The following is a 25,386-nucleotide window of genomic DNA, read 5'->3' on the forward strand; positions in this document are numbered from 1 at the left end:
TGTGGTATCCAACACACTAGCCACTAACCACATGGGGCTATTTGGCGGGTTGAATGTGGCTAGCTGGGTTGAACAACATGGCTATTTTGCCAGCTGAGCGTGGCCACTTCTGAAAGTGGCTACTGTTTCAGAAATGCTTGGACACCACGACTCTAACCTTACTGTTTCAATGAGGGGCATAGACAGAACTTTAACCAACTTCAGTACCTGAACCAAACCCTTAGACAGGGGGGTTTAGTGTTACTATGCATTCAAATAAATACAAAAAACTATACTTCAATGAATTAATAATATTCATAATGTGTGTTAACTTAAGTGGTCACGCATTTACTTCAGTTACCTTCAGATACATAGAATGCGGTTATCACAAACCCAAATAGCTACAGAACTGAATGTATTTTAGTTGCTTAACACTTGTGAAAAATCTAGGGTACAAAGTCCATTCCATAATGCAAATCACTAAACAACTAAGACAAAATGAGAATGTTCTCTTATATTGTACATGAGCCTATGGTTAGGTCTACACTATCAATTAGTGTCATAAAAAACTGCCTTTTGGCAACAAACAGCCAGAGCATACATGCTGCAATGTGACTTGTCAGGAAAAACGTCTAGTTTCCACTACAAAACGCTTCCACCCCTAGCAGAAGTATTTTTCCCCTCCCTTTATTGTCAACAAAAACCCAGTGTAGACTCTGCTGCAGTTTGTTTTGTCCTCAGAAATGGCTTCCACCAGTATCCCACAATGACTGTGTGCTGATCTCTGCACAGTGTTCTGATCTCTGCTGCCCTGCAGGCATTCACTCCCTCCCCTTTCAAAGCTCCAGGAATTATCTGACAGCTGAATGAGCTGCTCTGTCTGGAAAACAAAGAACAAATCACTGGACTGCTCCTGTTCTTCCCTGCACTAGGACCACCGGGGCAGGCAGACAGTTGCTGCAGTGAGATGGGGACAGGCTGCTGTGCTGCTTTGACATTCCTCATGATGCTGTTCCTGGCAGCTGATGAGGCTGTGGGAGAACTCAGAGGGAATTCCAAGATGGGCAGGAACCAGCTTGGCCTTCCCACAATACTGTACTGTGGGATACATAGTGCACTGCTCACAGTATCGAAGATGGTACCCCCAGCATGGACATGATCTGTCGACAGAGAGCAAGTGTGAACATTATCTGGCAATTTTTGTTTTGTAGACTTTTTGGTGTCAACATAAGTTATGTACACAAAAATTGGTAGTACATACATTGCCTATGTGAGTCTTACGGTTTTGCATGAATGCTGTGCATGCCTCAGTTTCCCCGTGTATTCATGTATTGCACCATTTCCTAGGTGGTGAGAATAAGGGTGTGTGACTTTTGCTTGAGATCCTTGGTGACAGTTCAGGCAGCTGTGGTAGCCTCCACATATATTACGTGATGGCTTTCATAACCTGAGTCCCAGGAGGAAGATGCAGTCAGGTGATACAGACCAGGAGAAGGAGCAATGGGTGTGTTGGAGGTTGGGTCACTGGAAACTGGGCAGTCTGAATTCTGGGACTCGTGGGGGAGTCCAGGGCTTCTGGCCCAAAGTCCTCTCAAGATGGACTTGGTTGAAAATCACTGATTTCTATGCTAATAAGCTCTGTTCTATGCTGTGTTCCTATCAACTAATAAATCCTTTTGCTGTGTTTCACTCACTGGTTGAGTCACTGCTGACTGCGGAGTTGGGGTACAGGGCGCTCTGGTTTCCCCAGGAGCCCTGCCCAGCTTCGGGAAGCGCATGGTATACAAAGGGACGCTGAATGCACTGAAGTCAGACCCAGGAAAGTCAAAACTGTGTAAGTGTCTTGTCCTGGTAAGAGCATGCTGCGACAGAGGATGCACGCTACCTCAGAGTCCTGGCTGGCTTCAGAGGGATCATTTCCAGAGCAATACTCCGTGACAATAACAACCAGCCTATACCTTCTACCCTCTACACAGACTAGAAACACTACTCCAGTAGTGGGCAACCCGCAGCCCACTGGGGTAGTGTGTGTGGCCGGTGAGACATTTTGTGTACTTTTGCCCACACATAGGATTGCCAGATCTGGCTGGTTTCCATCTACATAGGTGGTCAACAACCGGTCGATTGTGGGGGCTGTAGATGCAAATAGGGCTTACGCGCCAGCTGCATTCTCCGCATGTTCAGCCTGAACTCCCGCCCCCTGCACTGCTCCGGCCTGGTGCTTCATACTCAGTTTCAATTTCCAGCAGGTGCAGAAGTGGCTGGAGCCCGTGGGATCCTAGCGCTGTCCTTCCCTCCGCTGTCCAGCTGGCACTTGGGAGTCCTAGGGCTCCTAGCACCGTCCTTCCCTCCGCTGCTAAATTGGTGCCCTGCTAGCATGGCACCCAGGGACAACAGTCTTCCCCATACCTCTCGCTACACCACTGCCTATTCCACTCAGTGGCAGCCCTGTTTTAAACCCCTCATTTTTGTTCCCTCCCTAGAGCCTAAGGGGAGCCACAAAATCCATTAATTCTGGAACCCAGAAAAGCAAATTTGGCCTATGGGAAGCCCTGAACCTCAGTCCTCCCTGCCCCTTCCCCTCACCCCGTGGGGGCTGGTGCGTCAAAAGAGTGAGGCGTCTCAGTTGGGGGCTACATCAGTGAAGGTTATGGGGTTTTGGGAGGTGGTGTTTTTTTTGGGGGGGGGGGGGGGGGGGCGTTTGGCTTCTCACTTGTGTGATCCCAAACTAATTTTTCAGTGGGTTAGTGACCCCGGACTCAAAAAAAGATTCCCCACCCCTGCCATAAAGAAAACATTGAAACCTTTTGTGCTGGACATAATGTTTTTCTTTATTTAAAATTAAGTTTGATCAACTAACATGAGGAAGTTAAAACACTTAATCTGTTAAATAATTAAAGTTAAACCATTCTCCCCAGTTGCAGCACTAGCAAAATGGCTCGGAAATAATTATGTAATTAACGGTGGGTTTCCATTAGCAACGGGTAGTCCGCAAAAAGGTTTGGAGCAGGCAGGGCTGCCAGAAAGGGTTGGGGTAAATTCTGGCTTGCTCTGACATTTAAAAAGTTATCTTGGGTTGAAGACCATTGATCTACAGTCTTTTTCCTAAAAAATACTTAGAGCCGGTATTACTAAAGTGATACATGGACATAAAGCAAGGGCATATGAAATAAGGTATATGCTGACTGCACACAGCATTGACTGTGAGAGCTGTGCACTCCCTCTGTATCCAATCAAAGCTCTGCTATGTTTCAATAAACATTCCCCGCAAAAGTCTAGGTACACAAGCACAATTAGCAAAACTAACCTAACCCAGGAGACTATCTTGGTTACAACAATCTTGTAGCCCACTGAGATGGAGGGCCACTCATGTAGTCCTCTCAATAGCCTAGGCTGCCCATCATTGCTCTACTCTCATTTCCCTTACTGATGTCAGGAATGGACTCAGCCATCCATCTACAAACTTGTAAGTACCCTGTCTACAAACCACATTCTCTAGCAGAGCTTTGCATCAATTCCACACAGAATATAGAAGGGAATTTACAAATGCATACAATATTTTTCACTCTTGGCAGTGAAATAGCCAAAATACCAGACAAATATTTACATTATGAACACAGCTTACATTGTGGTGGGTTCAGGAAGCACTAAAAATCAAAGCTAACCGTTTCCTCCCCTCACACACACACACACTTACACCTTTTTTTTTAATAGCACAGCCTTAACTTTCTTTTTAAATTGCACATTTTTCTTTCATTACACTATTGAATACATTTATCACCTTAACTGATTCTGCAGGTGGAAATATATATTTCTCTCTCAGGAAAAAAATAAATAAAACCAAACCAAAACAAAAAACATTTGGCTAAACTTTACTGAGACTGCATTTTGGTTAAAAACAGGTGCTAGAGATATAGTAAATCCATGATTGAAAGAGATTGGGAAGACATTTTCTGTTTATTTAAACATGACACTAAGATTATACCCTTTCTTGATTTTGTAAAAATGCCACATCATAATTAGTTTAAATGGAGACACAAGACACAGTGCATGTTATTTTCAGAGAGATGCACATACTGACAATGTTTTTATATATCTGAGCAGACAAATTCTTAAATTGTCTCAGAGCTCTGAGAGGTGATTATTCAGATTAACCTCAACCTTTGTACACTTTTCAGTTGGTGTTTGGAGAAGACTGAGAATGTGTGTTAAGGTTTTGTATTTTACCTAGTAAGTCTGAAGGGGAAAAAATAAAGAGCTTATAAGACTGTCTTCCCTCTTCCCCACCAAACACTGGCTTTTTACCAGCTCCTCCTTTTTGGTCAGGAAGGAAAATAACTGCATCCCGATAGATCAGCCAGCTGGCCGCCTTCTCCTGTCAGAGGCATGATATACTACCATAAAGTACTGAGCTGATGTTGGATATGCGACAGAGCTCTGTAGGGCCTTCCTCAAACAGAATTTGCCCTTTTTTCTGCAAAAGATGGCATATTAGCAGCAGAAGGCTAGCTACAATAGGTGATGGAATCAATGGTAAAAGGAAGGAAAGGGTAGAATGCATGTACTAATGCAAGCTTCAAGTTACCTGTTCAAACAATGCCACATAATTTGTCTTAACTTTATCCTGTTTGAGAATATTTTATAGTTGGACTAAGTGTATTATGACCAAAGTTATTCAGACCTGTGAACTTTGTGAGAGTACTACTTTTTTAGATTTTGTAAAAATATCGGTAGAAATATTTTCAATGGTAGTGTGACGGGGCGGCCCCGCCCCGCACTCAAGCCCAGGGAAACCACCTGGTGCTGGGGCGGAGAGGGCCCCACCCACACCGCCCTACTGGGCATGCTCCAAGGGGAGCACAGGTACAAAAGGCTGCTGGCCTGCTCAGAAGGGGCAGACGGTGGCCCGAGCCTGAGCTAGCACCCAACGGCCGGAGAGGGAGTCGCCAAGAGGGCTGAACGCGCCGCTGCCGGGCCTCAGCCGGGCTCGGCCCCAACGCCGGAGCCGCCGACCGACCCCCCGTGACCCGAGCACCGGACCGGACACTGCCAACGCCGACATTGCCGGGGGAAGTACCGGTAAAGCCACCTGACCAACGCCGACAGGTGGGACCGCGACGGGCTGGGGGCAGGGGGTACGAAGCCCCTGACGGCTCAGGACGTTGCGGGGAGGAGCCCCCGCCGAGCCCGTGGTGGGAGCCACCCACCACTACTAGGGCCCTGGGTCAGGGCCCGGTGGAGAGGGAGGGCCCAGGCCCCCCACCCCTGCTGCCCGAGACCCCGGCGAGTGGGGGCTGGGATAACGAACTTTGTGACTAGGCCTCTGGGCCTGCGAACTTTGGACTAGGCCGTATTTCCCCTAAAAGGGGGGCATCACGCATTGGACCGAGACCCAAGCGGGTGGGATGATGCCACGGAGGAGGGCGGCAACCCCAGTCGAGGGGGGCGCCCCCGACAGGTAGGGAAAAAATTAAATAATTTCACGGTTGTTTTTATACACACTCCCTCTCCTTTTGTGCTTGTAAGTCAATCACTGAAAATATGGAAGTGAAAAAACTATATGCAGTAAACAAGAGCTAAGATGATTTCAGTGATCCTCATGGTCTGAATTTAGGAGCAATGCAAAGTGAAAAGCAAATTAGACTTTTTAAAGTAATTTCCCTTCTTCTGACATGTTACAATATATGGAAGGACATCTGTGTTTAACATACATTGATTTAAGTTGTCAGTTTCTCTTTAATGATACATTTGAATTGGCTCAAAATTAGTCATTTTCTCTCATTACATGAGATGCAGATCAGTAATCAGAACAGCCGCCTCAGCAAAATTATATTGCTACATAAAGTGTTCCACTCTGATTGATCCATTTAAGACATAGGCAGGCCACATTTCAGGTGTTTTAATTATAGCTTTTGATCCTGATTTATCCTATGAGTAACAGGTTTGCATACTTGCAGTCATTTTTTCATAAGAGGTGTTTTGATCATTTCTATAAGATACTAGGCTCTAGATCATATACTCCATGGCATTACAGACATATCTGACAGAGTTTGATAACAAACACCTCTGGCCAGGTAAAAGAACAGAGCTGAACAATTTTAGGTCATATTGCTCTGGTTCAGCCAACTAGAAGTATTTGCCATATAAACCATAATGCATGTCTCACATTCACCAAACAGAGCCTCAGCAAAATACCCTCTGTTCCTCAGCAGACAGACTGCAAATGGTTTTCCCATCTACAAATGCTTCTGAGATTTCAAAAAAATTTCCCATTTTGCACTGGGTTAAACCTAAGAATCAATGATTCCTCCCCCTCCCAAACAATGAGGCCCACCACATTCCAAAATACTGAATAGCTGGGTAGATATGCCCTAAAGGTGAAAGTTGGCCAGTACAGTGTACCAGTAAGAGACTGCTGGTACTGGCCTGTACAGGGCATCCCCGCTATAACTCTCCCTGGTATACATCCGTTCCACACTAAAGTCGTTGATGCATGTAGGAACCGATGCGTTAGAAGTCCTTCCATTCCCCGATCTTAAGTCGCACAAAGAAAACCCCAATTTGCACAAAGGGAAGTTAGCCACGGAAAAAAAATTCCCTGCTTTAAGTTGTTACACTATAAGCCCAAAGTTTTTGGAACATATCTTGGACTTATAGCAATGACGGCCCGTACACAGATGGTGTTAAAGCACTACCACGGCTTTAATATCGCTGTCCCTTTTGCCCCCACTAGGGTCACTGATGTGGGGAGAGGGGAATCTGCGTTGGGGCCCAATGATTTAAAAAGGTCAGCAGGCTGCTGGCCACCACTACTGCAGTAGCAGCCAGAGCTGCATGTGCCATCCAGTAGTGAAGGGCTGGCTGGCCCCTAACACTGCACCTTGTGTCCAAGGCTGCACCCTTTCCAGGGGCTGAGCCGATCTCCTGTACCAGGGAGGTTTTTAAAGTTATTTTCACCTCTAATATGCATTCACCAGGAATGCACTCACCAGGGACCCAGGTATGAATTTCTGCAGTGCTTGATTTGAAGCAGGTACTTGAAGTCTGTTCTCCCTCAGCCCAGTTAAGTGCCCTAAGTGCCAGGATAGTTGATATTTGGGGATTGCTGTTTCTCAATGGCCCCTGTTCGAGCTGCTCCATTTTTCATTAGAATTAGATTCTTGGCTTCTCCCATTTCTCACAAGTGCCATAAGCACTGGGCTACGAAATCAGTCTTTCTGGCCAATTTATTTTTGCATCACAAATATGACACTGCACCATCAGGAAAGAGTGAGTGACTCACTCCAAAGCAAATGTCTCTTGTTCTGACCAGAAATTCCACCCGAGAAATCTTGCCAACTAACGTTGTAAATCTGTCCCTTTCCCAGACAAATATTCACCTTTAACAAATCAGCATTTTCTGAAAAAAAGATGTTTGGTAGAAAATTCCCAACTCGCTCTGGTCCTTAACCTTGGAATCTCCCTTCTTCTAGCGCTTGAACTTGATAAAATTCTGAGCATAATGCAGGAGTCAAGAGGTTTACTCCATTACTTGCTTGAACAGAGTGAGAAAGAAGTCCCATTGGTGGTTCATAATCATCTATGACCATAGTTTTCCATGATAAAAAATGTTTTAAAAAATCCATTAAAATCTGCATTCTTCCACAATTAAAATGAAATGATAGGCTTTAATTTTCCTATACACAATTTATAGGTGTCAGTTGGACATAAAATTGTAAACCTAATAATAAAAACTTAAGTCAATCAAAGCCCGCCAGCATCAACAATACTTACAATAAAATAAATTAACAGAGTGATCCAGTCACATTGCTATTTTTTTAATACTAGTGTTGATAGTCTTGCTGGTTCAGGTTTTTATTTCTATTTCTTTTCATTCAATTTATGTTTGGCACTTTTAATGTGTTCTACAATTCTCTGCCTTCAAACATAATCTACTGCCTTGCCACATACAATACAGAACAGCACGTTATCATCAACATGAAACTTTTTCCTGCCAAACTCAGCAACATGGTTTTTAAGGGTAGCTTTTAAAGTTTGACATCTTTTCACACCTTTCATTACTCGTGTCTGGAGAGTAAAGTAAATTTTGAGATCCATTAAAACGTGAATCCTTATTACACTATTGTAACCTATATATACCAGAAACAGTTTACTAAAGGGTGTTTAGTTATTTAAATCACATTCAAAAATCAACCACAAGAAAGGAAGGTTGCATGTTTGAGAAAGTGACACGGATACTTTCAGTAAAATTTGGTTAATATCTTTATTTTTTCACAAAATGTAAAAGCTAAAGATTCTCTGTAAAACTACAAATTCTGCATTTTTCTGTGTCAAATGAATTTCTAGGATTCCTGATTATCACAACAGAGTGTTCTGTGCCATATCTCTGTTGCAGTAGACAGTAAATCACTGGGGTTATTTAGTATTTGTAGAGTGCCAAGAAAATGCTGGGCATTTTACAGAGTCAAATAAAAACATCTGGGATTTCCAAAAGTGCTTGAAAAGAGTTAAGCACTGTAACATCATTGAAGTTGAACAATTAGTTCTCTTATGTACCTCTGAAAATCCCTGCACAAGGTCCCTGTCCAGTCTTAATCCAAAGAAATAAAACAAGTAAATAGGAGCAAGAACTAAAGAACTAATTGTCTTGCAAATGCCACAATTTTTGTTTTCCTAATATCTTGGAATAGCGGTAATGCTAAAATGACAAAAACAATGGAGTAAGAACAGGCTGGTTGGCCTTGTGGTTAACACACTGGAAATGGGATTCAGAACATCTGGTTTCTCTTTCCAACTCTGCCATTCACTTCAAGTATGACCCTGGAATAGGGGAGCAGGGACCACACACCACCTTTCTGTGGTGGAATTTCCACATCTGGCTTAGTGCAGTGCTGTGACGGTTTAAATTCATTGATGCTTGTAAAACATTTTCATATATGGGATACTTCCTGAGGTACACAAGGTTGTGAGGCTCCTCACTACCACCTGTTCTTATCATGAGTGAATCTTTTCTGTCCCTATCATGGGTCCAGATCCCAGAAACCTCCAGCAACACAAGCACTGCCTTCCAGACCTCCACAGCCCTCGCTCTCTCTGCTGCAGGTTAGCAACAGGCAGAGCAGTCTTGTCCTATGGAATCTGTAAGGCCAGGGTGGGGTGGCAGCAGGGGGTCACCCTGCTCTCACGCACTCACTATGGCGGCAGGAGCTGGAGCGTCCTGGTAGCCTGCTTCGCTCGGCTGTGCCACCCTTGTATAAGCCTGTTGCGCTGCGCTTCACCACGGTGGTGGGACATTCAATGACCCAGCAGCCTGCTTCACTCAGTTGCCTGTCTCCCAGCCCGCTGCACTCCACTCCATCGCTCAAAGAAGCCGAGTGTAGCAGCCTGGGGTCAGAGCACTTGCTTCTGGCCACTGCAGTGAGTGGGGGATGGGGGGCCCGAACCCTAATGCCACCCTGCGCCAGACCCTGGGAAAAGGATGGAGTGGGGAGCAGACACAGAGCAGGAGCAGGAAGAGGCAGGGGGACGGGGAACCAGGGACAGAAGGGTTGTCCTGGGCCTTCCTAAGGGCAGCCCTGGCAATAAGCACACATCAGCTCCCGAGTTCTCTGAGTGTTCCCCTGCAGTGCTCAACGCCTCTTCCACCAAATATTCACAGAACTCTCAATCACTAGTCATAAAAAAAAAAAAAAATAGTGCACCCTCGCTTGCAAGATTCAACTCAGAATCACCCATTCCACTTAACACACACGCAACATTTATCTATCTTTTATATACATGAAGTGAAAATAAAAGTAAGTTTATTATGAAATAAGATTCTAAGTGATAGTGTTTTTTTTTATACCTAGCCATTTGTTTCCTTTATTCTTACTATCTAGAGACTATACTTAACTAACAGGGCACTCCCCTACCCCTACAAGATAGCTTATATTCTCCAACACTCTGAATCTGTTTGGTTAAGAACCCTTCTCATTAGATCAAGCCTTCTGGCTGCCTGACCTCATGCACTGAAGGAGAATCTGGTGCTTCAGCACCACCAGGATAATTTCAGATTTCATTGTTTTATATATCAACAGAATAACCCCTGCTGTTATTCCCCTCCATCTCCTATAGTCTATTCATCAGCATTTTGGTCAGACCATAAATGGGGGATCATTTGGGAATATCATCCTTGTGCTGTGCAGAGACAAAATAAATAGTTTCAGAAAGAGCAAAAAGGTTCCATCACAAAGTGGTACTCAAATCAGCAGACAGAAGGTTCAGCTGCACCAGTGTCAATTGCTGCCACCTGACAAAGCAACAGATAGCAGCAGTTCAAGACCTCAACTCAAGTGTTTTTTCCTCTAAGCATCATGGTTGAATTGTCTCCCAAGAAACTCTGTTACACCAACAATTATCTGGTTGGCTAAATCAGAGCTATGCAATTTCATTTGTAATGAAATGCAAGGGATATAGATCTGGCATGTCCTGCAGTGGATGGTCTTTCCACTGAAATATATTACCCTGTTTAAAGTTATTATTTCTCGCTTGGAAGAGATTATAAAAAGAAAATGTAATGACTATGTTCTGTTTATGTTAACAGAATTGCTCTTAATCCTGTTTCTCTCCTTTTTTAATGGGCACAGAACAGCCTGACTGGTAGAAAAGTTTAAAGGCCTAGTTATTTCACATCTGGCATGAGTCCACAGAGCTTTATTTATTTATCTATTTTAAACAAAGGCTTCACTCATGTGTCCCTTTCACTTTTCACAGAGGCTGGACTTCTCAAGCACTGATGCTTTCACTCATTTCTTTTTGCAGCTAACAAAACTTACTAGAAAAATCATATTGTGACATAACCAGTAAGTTTGACAAAATGTGGTTGGTTTATTGTTACTTAAATTTTGTTTTTAACAGCTGCTGTGGCCTTTGAGACAGACATACTTGTAGCACCTCTTCCATAGGATATAAAAACATAAATCTAGCTCAGGGTGTGGTGAACCCCATATGCAGAATGTTGAAATTGATTCATGATTTACAATACTTCAGATTTTTAATTCAGTGCTGTCTAACCTTTGTTTATAAAGGGGACATATGGCTGTATAAACAATTGCTTGTCAGTAAAGAGAAACCCAATGCTTGATACCTCAGAGTTACAGGTCATGTATTTGAAAGTGATAGGTCAACTTAAACTGATAACTCTGAACTTCAATTAATCCTGTTAAGGAAAACTGAGAACCTCAACTGGCCTTGCCATGAATCCGGACAATAAATATTTCCCAAAGCCTCCCTGTGGGAATTAATACTCTAAAGTTGCTTTGGTGGGAAACGGTTTCTTTTGCCAACTTTCCAGTCCAAGGTTTGTCCTTAAGGAGCATCTAAAAACCTAAAATATTTTCCTATATATATGTTTTGCAATACTGAGGATTCAGCACTGTAAACCAAAATGTCAAGTAAGTATCCTTTTACTTCGTATGACAACTTTTCTTATTTAAGATTCAGTTCAATACTGTATCTCTTTCACATGCACAAAAGTTGTGATCCTTTCTATTTCTCCCAAACTGCACTGATTAAATACCTTATTTTTCACTTCTGTTAATCCATGTTGTAACTTCAGATGATTGAAGGTGACTATAGGAACATCACCTACTTAGCTGCAGACACACCAGGTCAGAATCTCTGATGGAGTAAACTGGCATAGTTCCATTGACTTCAGTGGAGCTATGCTAGTTTACATCAGCTGAGGACCTGACATAAAATGTTAAAAAAAGAGTGAGTGAGTGAGTGAAAAATATTTCCATTGAAATGTAAAGTGGCTTCAGGTACAACTGTTGCAGTAAGAGATAGGGATGTAAATGGTTAACCGGTTAATCAGTAAGCCCCACCCTTAACGGGTAAGGCTTACCAACTACAGTTAACCAGTAGGGGCACCCTACTGCCCCCCTGGGCAGGGGACTTCTCTAGTCCCTTGGGGCCTACCGCAGGCAGGAGTTGCTCCGGCCAGTCAGCCAGAACACCTCTTGTCCACAGCAGGCCCAACCTGGGCAATGTCCCGCAGACAGGGGCTACTCTGGGCAGTTAACTGGAGCAGCCCCTGTCTGTGCTGGGCCCCTCCAACTGCCTCTCTTCCACAGGTTACATGCTGGCTCCCTGGGGCAGAGGCTGCTGGGCCCACTCCTGAGAAGTCAACAGTGAAACCTTCCTAGAAGCGAGGCCAGCAACCCTTGCCGGCCCCACTCCCAAAGAGGTAGCTTTATTGCGGCAGCTTAGCCTCTTCCCCTGGAGTGGGGCCGGCAGCCTTTGCAAGCCACTCTCTCAGGGAGGCTTCACTATAGGTTTTGCAGTAGAAAAGAGAAAATCATGCTCCTGCTGTCCCTATTTCCATTATAAAATCTCACACTGTACAAGTATTTGTTTCTGCCAGCAGACCAACAAGCTTATTTAAAAGCTTTATACAGCAGAGCCCATAGCGTAGCATATGTAATCACTAGGATTTTTAGTGGCTACAGTTACATTTTTAAATTCCTTTTTACATTCCTAGTAAGAAAACAGAACTTTCTACAACTTTTTACAAATATTACAAAGATCCATAAAAGTTCTAACTGTAGAAGGACACAAATATGGGTGCAGAGATCAAACAAAGTAAGATTTAAGAAAGGGTCTGGAGAAGGAGAGGAATAAATCAGAACACTCATATCAGATGAGGCAGTGCAAGTGAAAAACGCATTAAGAACAGAACAATATCCTGTGCAGTATGAATTGCCCACTGAATACTACCCCATATATGTCAAACTCTTCATCTCTCTTCCTCTCCATCTTTTTTCCAAGCAATTTTTAAAAATGAATTTAGTAAGAAAAAACACAACTGCTGTGGAGTGAAGGAAGAGGGTGAAGAACCTGAGAAAGCATGGTCAAATGGAGGAAGACAGGAGAGAGAAGGCTGAGGTACTGATTAGCAAGTGAAAAGGAAAGGGAGCAATGAAAGGAATGGGAAAACCCGTTCACCTGCTGCTGTCTCTTTCTCCATTATAACATTTGACAGTGTACAAAGATTTGTATCAGCAGGCAGACCAACAAAAGGCAAGTTAGCCTTAAATAATACCCCATCATTTGCTCTTTGTACCGTAGCTGTCATGCTTGTGCAATTTCCATCAGTCAAGGAAAAATTATTTAGGCCATTTTTGCTATTTATTGCTTTGCTGAGGTCCTCCCTTATTGAACTATCTTTTATACTGTGTCTCTCATATAATATTGGATTCAAAAACTGACTTTTTCTAAGGGTAATTTCAATGAGTAAAAGTCTTGCAAAAGTCTGCACGTATAGGGGCTATGGGACATTTACAAGTATTTTACATGATACTGCTTGTATAAATCACCCCAGGATAAATCAACCATTGCCATGTCAAGAACCCCATTTACTATGTTCTATTTGTAATATACACAGCACCTTACTAGTGAGCTGTCAACTTAAATCACTCTTCTGATGTGTATTTAACCCTGCACATTGACAGTGTCTCTTTAAGACTGCTTTCAAGAGAGAACACATTGTTGGATCTTCCAATACAGTTGTGATTTTATTACTTATATCTATTTTAAACTGACTAGATTTAATGCAGATGACCGCTCACCTTCAGCAGTCCATATCATCTATAGAATTTGCAGCTGTGTGAGGTCTTTACTACACTACAGAACAGTCTCCCTGTTTTTGCAGTGTAGACATGGTCCTGGCGTTGTGAAGTCTGCACTTGCTCTTCCACAAAGCCAATAGTCTACTGGATAGCACAGATGCAGTGCTCTGGTGAAAAGGAGAATGCTAGCTAACTCCAGCTGAAGTTGGGATGGGAGATACCGAAGACCGTGCCAGGATCTCAGATCTGTTTGTGTAGTGCCAAACATGGCTGCAGAGACTGGAGCCAAGCCAGTTCTTCAGGAGAAGGCCAAAACTAGAAAAGTACCAGGGAATGGATCCCAATGGGCTGGAAGGAGGCACAACAGTTGTGGAGTGGGGGCATGGAGAAAAGAAAGTTGCAGAGGGGTAAGCACAGTAGCAAACACTAGGTACCTCTGACCTTACTAGGCAAAATAGCAACTTAAAGGGCAAAGGCTACAGAAAGGGGTGCTGATAGCTTCAAATCCTTGCTTTGTTACTTGTGGTGTTGGAAGTATGGATGAGCTGTTGCCACAGCTATTCCTTCTATCAGTTCTTACAGGTTATTGTAATAGCCAGTAGAGCATCACTTGCATCCCCAAGCATTGTAGGATTAAACTATGTTTTGGTGGAACAGCTGACAAACCTGAGGTCCAGCAATAGAAGAAAAAGCAACACAAACTAACCCTGCACATGCAAAGGGAAATGAAAAAGGACTGTCTGGATATTCTAGTTGAAAAAGGAGCAAATGCAGGACCTAGGCTCAGGAAAGGAACTGACACTACACTATTTCTGGAACAAGAGGGAAATGAACACTTAAGGACAGACAGTGCTAAAGAGAAATTCTCAGTAATGCTACTGCACTCCAGTATAAATGAATTGAAAGAGTAAAGGTTGGCTTGATTTGCATAAGATATGAAAGAGTAGCATAAATTGTGTCTTGTTTTTGTCACAGCACACTGAGTAGATTTTGACTCAAGTCTAAAATAATGGATGAAAGGCTCAATTTTAAAGGTTCTTTTGTTCCCTCTAGAAGATCAACAATTGAGAGGTAGTTTGTTACCAATATTATGGGACTGAATAACCAGTCCATTAACTCATTGTTCTTCCTAAAAGCTGCAACACAATATTACTCTGGAAACAACCTTCATGTTCTTGCTCTGAAGCCCCGGTATGGTGGAATGAGTTTTGACATGCAGGAGTGTTAAAAGGCACTTGTACTCCCAGCACACTACTATTCTGTTGTACCCATTTGGCTACCTACACCATAGTCTTACCCAATCTCCCTCCTACTTCCCCTCACTTCAGTTCCTGCATGGATCCATGGCTCTGCCTTACCCTTCTTGTATGCTACTGGTGGTGATGGGTTTGCCCCACCACACTGAAAATTATTTACTCTTAACCCCCATTTGAAACAGGCAAGCCTTGAGAAATATTGTGCTGTTCTGAGGCACAGTGCTTCCTGGTTTTCCCTTTGAGGTATTGCACGCATGTCCTCTACTTTACTTAGGGCTGTTCTTCAGTGACACAATTTAACTTTGCTCTTTTCTCTTTAAAGTCTCAATGGAAAGTTGTAGTCTTCACTTTTGGCCTGCCACTTTGAAAGGCACTCCAACCTGAAAAGATTTAAAGCTGTTGTTGCTTGCAAATGTATTCCCATTTAAAATTAATTTTAGATAAGTCTCTGATAAAGATCATTAGCAGTTTAACAGCCTGTTTCCTCAGGTTATGGAACTCAGGTTTTTTTTGTCATTTTGAAAAGCATATTAATATGTAAAACAAATGACTAAAAATTCCTGCCTTTCATCCAGAATAATCTAATTCTATTTTAACAAAAATCAGTGCTTATTGAGCCTTTGCTAAAAATCTTCTGCTGGGAACTGTAATTGTTACATTTCAGGATTATTTAGAAGAAAAAAAAAGAGGTTTCTCTCTCCATCATTCCAGAAGACCCACCTGGGCTATTGTGACAATTGGTGAATATTTAAATGTCCTACTTTCATTGGGAATAGTTTAACAGTGATGTCCAAATAATTTCAAGCATAAGAGAAGAGAATAAAGCCTTAAATAGATGAACAACTCACATTTGACCTGCTGTTCGTGTCATAAGCTGAATGCAAGTGCAATTCACATAACAGTTAACGCAGACTGAAAAAGCATAAAACAACTCTTTCATTTTTCTGCATAACTTCCCTGTTTAATACATTTCTTATTAACTGAAAAGGTGTAATAGTTATAATCTGTATACTGATGAGAGATGTGAACATGTAGGATAATTTTACCATAAGCCATAAATGCTAAAGAAAAGCATTTATTTTTCCCTAAGGCATTTAAAAACTGGCTATGTTTAACAGGGTAATGTAGGCCCCTGTGCAATTTTGTTACAAGACACACATACATCTGTTACAAGAGCTATAAAAGCAAAGGCAGTGCAAATGCTAGGAGTGCTGGCAATATAAAGAGTTGGCTCTTTTTGCCAAAAGAAAGAGAGGGAAAACTTGAAATGTGGTATTTTCCTCTAACAGACCACGTTAAAAGGAAGCCATTTAATGAACACAATTCTATGATAGCCATAGCAGCATGAAAGTGTCACCATGGACCTTGATTTATTAGGGAACTCAGTGTTTCTTCTCCTCTGAGAAGAGAAGTGGAGTACTGGAATATTAATTACCGTGAAAGGCTAGGTTATATTTTTCTTACCAATTTCAAAAAAATTAACCATGGTGTAGCGGGCTACCATCCACACAGACTGTTTATATCTTCACCTAAAAGCACTGGAACAGGTCCTTAGTCATTTGGTTTACACTTAATTTTGCTGGTACAGCTACCTCTGTCCTGGTGTTATTTTACTAGCCCATCCCTGACCAATGCAGCTATGCCAGCAAAATCCTGAGTGTAAAATCCTGGCCCAGCACACTGTCAGTATAGCTTATTCTGTTTCAGGGGAAAGTTTTAAACTGTACCCGCAAAATAACTCTTTTGCCAGTTTAAGCTGTCTCCCATTTGTGGGTTTGCCAGTACAGGTTGGACCACCCTGGTCTGTCACTCTCCCAGCCTGACTGGTCCTGGATGAAGTATTTTTTGGACTAGCTAAATTCATTTCTAGCCCCCCTGCTGTTAGCCCCACCCTCCCACTGGGCTTCCTGGCTCCCTGTGGAGCCCATCTGGGCTGTGTGCTGGGCTTTCTATTCCTACCTCCATCCCCCCCAGCCCAGCTGGGCCTCATGCCAGCCTTCTCAGCTCCTTCCCCCTAGTCCAGCTGAGCCAAGCACCAAGCTCCCCCAAGCATCCCAGCTGGATAATGTGTATCGGGCTTCCCATGCCCCATCCATATGGCACAGCTGGGTCATGTGCTCCAGGCTTCCCAGTTCCCACCCAGTGAGATCAGAAGTTGGACTCTCCCCGCCCCCACACACACACTCTGCATCACAGCAGGCTCCCCCACGCTAAACAGCACGCCAGGACTCTGATCCTGAAACATCCTGTTGCTGAACCAGAGAGTCCTGGTTTAGTAAAAGCATGCAGGTTGCATCTCTATAATGTCTGTATATGGACGTACACTTACAAGGGTATACAAGCTGTAGGAAACCTGGAGCCAAAGAACAGCAAGACCCCTATCAAATCACTGTTGCCTAGTCTGGAACAGAAGGGATAAGGGGACTTTTGAAAGGAACTAAACATGATTTACACTTGAAAGAATTTAAAAAAAAAGCAAATAGTACTGCAGAATCATACAGACAACAAAAACATAGATGGTATCATGAGCTTTCGTGGGCACAACCCACTTCTTCAAATGAAAGTGAGTTGTGCCCTCAAAAGCTCATGATACCATCTACATTTTTTGTTAGTTTCTAAGATGCTGCAGGACTATTCGCTGTTTAAGATTTTGCAGTTACAAAGCGTAACAGCTACCCCTCTGAGTCTAGAAAGAAAATACTTCTGGAGAAAGAACAGGGCTTGGTATTCCCTGAAGATACACCCAAACAAATGGAAACCTTTCTTCTAAGAAAACTGTATACTAGAATGGGAAGGGAGCCTCATGATTATACAGTGATATTCGTACAAGAGACTACCGTTGCTAGGCTACCACCTGTTTTGAGAGACCTCTCTAGACAGAGGAAGGAGGCTTTCCCCAACCTCTCTGCAGGGACAAAGACCAGAAACCCAAGAAAGAGAACAAAGCGGACTGATGTCAGGTATCTGTGTTAAGAGATGAGCTGACAGAGACATAGGACAAACACCTGGAACCAGGGACACAGTGAGAGGGGGCCAAAAGAGTGTTTATGGAAGCATGCCTCAGGGCAGCCGGTCTGAACTCCATCTCGACCTCTGCTTCTCTATGCTTACCTAACAATGTTCCCAATTTGTATGCCGGGTGATAATAAATGGTTACCTTGTTTGAAAAGGCTGCCTAGTGTCACTTCACATTCTCACTGACATATAGCATCCTGAAGAAATACAGTACAGGTCTCCCACAGGAGTCTGGGTTGGCTGGATTTGCTGCAGGGAGCCAGAGAAAGACAGGGATCAAGCATGAGAGGAGACCTACACTGGTGCCAGAAGGCCCAGTTTCAGAGGCCTGGAAGTCATGGGCCTGCCCCTATGGAAATCTGTGGGCCCTTGCGGCACAGCACACTAAAGGAGTCACTCCTAAGGAACTGGTTATAGGCTGAGGAATAAACCAGATCCAGTGAATCCATGACTGCAAGCACCTGATAGCAAATGATAGCACAAGGGGGCATGCAAGCCTGCCCACAAAGCTGCATCAGTGCACTGCAGTCCTGTCTGGCATTTCTGTATATGACTCGTAGTTGGCGGGCTGAATTTCATGAGCCTTTTTTAAAAGTATAACATGGGTCTACTTGCAGTAGAGAAGGCCAATAATGTGTCTTTATTCAGTGCTTTTCATCCAGACAAAGTATTTTAAATGAGAGGAGAAACCATTATTCCCATTTTACAGAAGAAATAATTAAGATATCAAGGAGATACATAATATGCCCCACAATACAACAGGCCAGAGGCAGAGAAGGGAACAGAACCAAAATCTCTTATTTCTCAAATTCATGCTCAGTCCAGTAGATCTCAGTTGTCCCCTAACTATGAGACAGCTCTCTGTCACCTAAACTTTGTTTTCCACAAAAGAACAAATTCAGCAGTCAACCATCTAATCCTAAATCAGACAAACATTTGAAACAGACTGGAGAAAAGAAGGTCTGAGATCAGATGGTGGTGGCGACAATACCTAATTGAACAAAATACCACATTTTTACAACAATCTAATACAGGCAGTCCCCGGGTTACATGGATCCGACTTACATCGGATCCCTACTTACAAACGGGGTGAGGCAACCCCGTACTAGCTGCTTCCCCCCAGCAGACCAGGGAGACGTGAAGCTAGCGCCCCCCCTCACCCCCCAGCAGACTAGGGAGACGCAGAGCGGCTTTTCTCAGCAGACACCTCAGCTTGAGAATAAAAAACTGAGGGAAGTGAGGTGTGGGAGAATAAAACTGAGCTCTGGAGAAATGTTTGGCTAGAGTTTCCCCTATAATATGTACCAGTTCTGACTTACATACAAATTCAACTTAAGAACAAACCTACAGTCCCTATCTTGTACGTAACCCGGGGACTGCCTGTATACACAAATTGGAAGCTATTCTAACTCAGAAGGAAAACACAAAAGCAATGTAGCAAAAGAAAACCAATTTCTATTGTAGTGCTCACACACAAGCTGCCTGTAGAACAAGCTCCTAACAGCTGCAAGCAGTGAACACATGGAGAAATTCATTAATTGAAAACTCGATGGCCTATTTTTGAGAGGTGATGAGCACTGTCAATTCTCACTGAAATTAGCACTTCTGTGCCAACAATTTGACATTTTTTAAAAAGGTGACGAAGTATAGTATCAGCAAACTGAACTGTAACAAGTAACCACCAAATTTCCAGATGCTTTGTATCAAACAATTTCAAATGGTGGAAAATGTCTTTAATTTGTATTTTCCCCAAATAAAAACAATTCTGAAAATACAGATGCCATTTTTTAAAATTTAGTTATATGATTATATATATTAGGTGGAAGTACAGGAAGAAAGCTATCAAAGTTCTTTTAAAACTTGTTGTAGGTAGTCACAGTAACAATTAAATAAACTGTTTTGAAAGACATTGTGCCTATTTTTTTTTTCCAGAAATCCTTTTACTAATATGCCACCATGCCAACTCTGTGCAGTAGTAACTCCAATTTTGGTTTCATGTTAAGGACCCACCCTTATCTTTTCAAGTTTTACTGAGATTTTTAGTAAGCAAATACCATTCTCTCAAACTCTCTGGAATGAAATAGTGACTGTTAACAGCAATTAGAATGTAAGGCAGGGGTGAGCCAATACTTTTTGATGGGGAGGCCACTCCAAGATATTCTTCCATGATATTAACGGAGACGTGGGGCCTGGGATGCAGGTTGGGTGCAGAGGGGTGCTTGGGGTAAGGGACTGGGGTGCAGGAGGGAGACTTGAGTCTGGGAAGGAGCTGGGATGAAGCAGGCGGTTGTGACCTAGGACAAGGGACTAGAGTGCAGGGGTTTGGTATGTGACCTACGGTAAGAGGGGATTGTGATCTGGGGCAGGAGATTGGGGTGCCAAACCTGGGAGGGGATATGGGTGTAAGAGTGGGACAGAGGGTTTGGGTATGCTGAGTGGGAGGGGGAGCAGAGAGTTGGTGCAGGGAAGGGCTGGGGTGCCAGAAGCAGGCTGTGGCCAAGAGACTTACTTGTCAGCTGCCAAACTGCCCTGCCTGCAGAGCTTAAAATGTTTCCCAGCCAGACTGCCTGCTTGCTTGGAGATGTGCTTCATGAATAACTGAGCCCAGGAGAGGGGGCGTGATTCTTCTTAGCTGGCTGTTATTCTAACAAGCAGCTCCCATTGGCTGATTCTGCCAGAAACCGGCCAATGGGAATGTGGTGGGAGTGGAGCGGCTCCTAAAACTTCCCCTTCCCCAGTTTCAAAACAGAAATGGAGTCCTGCAGCTGCATTTCTGCACAGAATGCATGGCGGCAGGGCAAGCTGGGGAGCCTGCCTGGGGCTCCCCGCTGCCTTTGCATGCTGGGTCCGGTGGCTTGGCGGGCCAGATCCAGTCTGTGGGATGTATTTTGCCCAGGCCTGATGTAAGGTCTTTTTCTGCGCTTCTCCTTTATGCTATTTTATTTGCACAAACTGATGGATTATTTCAGAATTCTGGATAGCTTTTTAAAATCTCAAATATGAACCATTTCGTACATCTGTATTTTGCTTTTTGCCAAAAGTGTAATGTGCCTCTACATCAGAACCTGAGAGTTATGAGCACTTCAGGATTGGAGGTTGTTTGTAATTCCAAAGTGTTCAGAACTCTGAATAAAATCTTACATTTTGAAGAAGCTGTAGACACAAGTCAGAGTAAAAAAAAGCTCCCCAGGGACAGAGGCTGCTCTGTAGCAGCAGCAGCCCCTGCCATGCAGCAGCATCTGTTGGTGGAAAGCTCAGACCCCCCACAGACAGAGGCTGCTGCTGCAGAACAGCCTCTGTCAGTGGGGTGTGGAACAGTCTCTGTTCGCGGGGAGCTCGGGCCTGCCACAGACAGAGGCAACTCCTCTCCCCCAAAGCTACTGCCTCTCATAGAGGCAGCAGCGCAGGACAGGTGGCATCGGGGAGCTGGTGCTGGGGGGAACCAGCAGTAAGGGGAGGGGGAAATGTGTGTAGTCAACAAGATTAACCAATAAGCCTTAGGCTTATCGATTAATCGTGTAGTTCTCTGCACAATAATATCCCTAGTTTCCAAGCTGGAGAAAGCATTCCAATCTAGAGGTATTAATATTTTTATCATCATAAAGGGAAACATATAATGGATGTTGTTTACCAAGTTAAAATGTACTGTAAATGTTGTAAATCAGTGTTTCTCAAACTGTGCTCTGCGGCGTCCCATCTCCAGGGGCTCCGCGATGTTGACAAACTGGAAACATCGATAAGTACAACACATATAATCAGTGGATCCCTAGAGCTCTACATAAATTTTTACACATGAAAGGGCTCTGGAGCCCAAAAAGTTTGAGAATTGCTGTTGTAAGTTATATAGAGGGGAGTCTAAAATCTATTTGAAATAGTAAAAAAGATTGGCACATATGTGGATGGGGACTGAAAAATTAACATATCCTCAAAGCAGGGGAGGAGAATGAAAGCACTGTTTACAAAGGAGTTGTGGTTGATTTTACAGCACTAGTGTTGTATAAAATTCTTTTAAAGGACAAAAAAAAAAAAAGGCCACCACCATCTTTGCCACCTCCTCCAAACACCTTACAAATAAAGACTCTGCTTCAAAACAGATATTTGAGGCTCTGAATCCACTCAGGCAGATCCCACAAGCTGCCCTCTGTAAATGCTGGGATCTGAGATTTTGTAATCTGCATAGAAAGTTGTATGGACCTAGCTTTCCCAAATATCAGTGAAGGGTAAAGAGTGCAGACTGGTCTATGCTTCCTAACTACATGTCTTCTGATACAGCAATTGGAAAAAATAACTGCTTTCTAAAATCACTGGAGGGAAAGCTGTGAGTTGTAATTGCTTATTGCATTAGGCTGTTACCCATGTTCAACTCTGAAATGTCCTCTGAGAGGAGTTTGATCTCAGGATAATTCAGGATAATTTGGTATGTATGGTTGTGACAATTTTCTTTCACTATTTGATCTGAGGAAGTGGGTCTGGCCCACAAAAGCTCATCACCTAATAAACCATCTTGTTAGTCTTTAAAGTGCTACATAGTCCTGTTTTTTGTTTCAGCTACACCAGACTAACAGGGCTACATTTCTAGCACAGGATAATTCTTAGTGAGTGCTTACGTGCAACACAAATACAGGGTATGATTTCTCACAATCCATGTCTTTGTTCTGTATGTCAGAAATACTGTCAGGCACAAGAATGGATTTCTAGAACGATGGGGAAGCTTGCGCTACACTTAATGGGGGGAAAAATTATTCATTTAACTAACTCCAAGGATTTCAAACCATAATACCACCTCTGGACTTGGGTGGAGATTTGAAAAATATTAACTACATTGCCCATGTCAGATATTTGATAAATATCCTAAACTGCACATAAAATGAGTTAAAAGCACATTTTCTAAGATTAGTCAGATTAAACCTCTCTAACCTGGCGCACTCTCTCTTCCAGCAACATCTGTGGTCTAGCATGATTTTTGTTAGCTAGACATCCACTTATGGGTGTGGCCGAGTTTCTCACTGTCCCATAATCTTTGTTTACAGCCACCAGTCCTGGCTCTCAGTGTTCTGTGCTGTTATTTAGCTCTGATTTACCCCTAAATGTCTTCCAAGAGCCCAGCAAGGAATGACAGTGTTGGTAATGCTGCTAGACAATACTGATCTCCCATGGCTCTGCAAAGTCTCTGGTTTGGCACCTCACTTATTCAAGATCATTAACTGAGGATGCCAGACTAGAGATGTTCAACCTATAGTTTATTTTATTTAGCATATCAGTTCATAAATAGTGATGTCAGAGAGCTTGTCAAAATTAAGTAGTACGGAAACTAAAATACTTCAAAAACCTAGTTTAGCAATCGCCTAAAACAGAACAAAATGGAACAAAACCTAAAGGATATGAGGTTTTCAACAGTGTGTCTCTGAGTGAATCATGAAACTTTCTTGGTCTATTTTCCCACATCTCTAAATCGGGAATAATTATTTTATTAACTAGATCATAGCAGTTGTATAGTGCTTGATACAGAAATCTCAGCGCATTTCATGAAATTAATCAATTACCATTTTATACCTGGGAAACTGAGCCAAAGGTGTTAGGGAAGTTGCCCAAGGCCACAGAGCATCACAATGACAGACGAGAACAGAACCAAAAATCTCCTGAATCATACTCACTGAACCATAGTACCCTGGAAAAACTACATACATTCTGGCATGCTTCCTTTATCACAAAAGTAATATTCAAGATCATTATCTATTAAAAGCTACAAACACACAAATCTTCACTGGTCTGTGAAATATCACTGATCAGAGTTATGTTAAATTTCTGTGTTATTTTGGGTCACATGTAAAGGATGGTTGGTCTTCAAAACAAATCTAGGAATACTTCACACACACTCATACTTCCTCAGTTAGCAAAAACAACTTAGATAAAACTGTAAAAATTAATGCATGGAATAGAAACTGAAATTAGGATTTCTCTGGGCCTTTATCTTGTACCCGAACGTATTTTTTTTTAACATTTTATTATTTGTAGTAGTAATTTAATTCATGAAAAATCTGATACATCTATAAGTCACCACTACTAAAATATAAAAGGGGGGGGGCAGAGAATCACTAGAGAGCCATAGTTTAGGTGAACAAAGAGCAATATACTCAGCACTATCACACAGTACTTATGAAAATACTAGTTTAGAATATCGAAGAAATCACTATCATGACATTTTAAAATATTACTGCTTTCAACTGTTTTTGCAACTATTCAAACAGAAATAGCTATGAGAGTAACTATTCAAACAGAAATAACTATGGAGAGTAACAACAGCTATCTGCTATGTTGTTTAATGTTATTCTGCTGTACAGCCATACAAATAAAAGTGGTATGGGATCAATTGTTTCAATACAACATAAAATCAATTAGACATCAAGGAATCACAAAGTCAGTATTAAGAGATTCAATTCACAAAATACTTTAAAAAAAAAAATCACTGAATAGTCATTTCATTTTCAAACTCTTACCGGAACATCAAAAACTTCCTGGGTATCATCCAGCATCTGGATTTTGATGGAGATAAGTTTCCCTGGAGGGGTCGCAGGCAGTTTCTGTCCATGTTCCAATGTACTGATCCCAGCATTTTCCTGAGCTCCTAATCTGGATCCGGCTGTCGGTCTCTGCTCCGTTTCACCCATGTTTCAAAAAACACGTTTCTTAAATCTGATAGAGGAAGTAGGATAAAGAAAACAGAAAAAGAGAAAACTCAATACTAAAGATAACTGTTGAAGGGCAACATAACACATTTACACTGGTGAATTGCCAGACTATTAACATTTGATGTAATATTCCACAAGCTAAATTGGTGATACAAAGAGGAATACTCAAACTTCATGTTTTAGGACAAATGAACCAGCTTCAGGGGTCCAGAAGACTTTTAGGAATGTACCTCTTACCCCCTATATTGAAGCACTGCACACGTTGCAACTTTCACTGTCTTCTAGAGGCCCACTCTGGAAACAGGATATATGGGACACAAACAGAGAAAGCAAAGTTTTGAACATTTAAAGAAATCTATGTTCTTATGAGCTAGACTGTTGACAGAAAAAGCTGCTCTAAAATGTGGATGTGTTGCGGTAAGGTGGTCAAGAATGGTGGGAATCGGGTTGCTGTAGCATTAGAACTGTAACATTGAATCTGAAAAAGCACCATGTCATAGCCAAATCTTTTACAGTGGATCCTGGGAATAGGTGTGAAGACCAAGGAGAGGACCTTGCCATATCACTTTAAAGCGGGGTGGGGAACCTCACGCCCGGGGCTTGCCTGAATCTGGCCCGAGGCTCAGACACACCCCCCCCCCCCAGAATTGGGGCACCCGTGCTGGTGCTCCAGCCCCCCTGCTATACCGCTAGGGGCTGGAGTGCCCAAATTCTATTAGCTGGGCCCCCTTGGCTCTGGTGTTCAAGAGGAACGTGGGGAGTGTCTTTCTCCTTCTCAGTTGAGGGACACAGTGAAGGGTTTTTTTTCCTGCTTCTTGTGTGGCCCCCAACTGATTTTTC

General features: G+C 42.8%; 1 protein-coding gene across 8 annotated transcripts in view; it reads right to left on the bottom strand.

The window, feature by feature from the left end:
* Positions 1 to 25,386, bottom strand: part of FARP1 (FERM, ARH/RhoGEF and pleckstrin domain protein 1) — a 311,742-nt gene that overhangs the window by 246,930 nt on the left and 39,426 nt on the right. For all 8 annotated transcript variants that reach the window (XM_075918778.2, XM_075918777.2, XM_075918776.2 and 5 more), the window contains exon 2: positions 24,355 to 24,550. In XM_075918778.2, coding sequence (XP_075774893.2) covers positions 24,355 to 24,525 — 171 coding nt within the window. In that variant the 5' untranslated portion in view covers positions 24,526 to 24,550. The remainder of the gene's footprint in view (positions 1 to 24,354; positions 24,551 to 25,386) is intronic.

Source organism: Pelodiscus sinensis, chromosome 1, assembly GCF_052426305.1.
Source record: "Pelodiscus sinensis isolate ZL-2025 chromosome 1, ASM5242630v1, whole genome shotgun sequence".
Taxonomy (NCBI): domain Eukaryota; kingdom Metazoa; phylum Chordata; order Testudines; family Trionychidae; genus Pelodiscus; species Pelodiscus sinensis.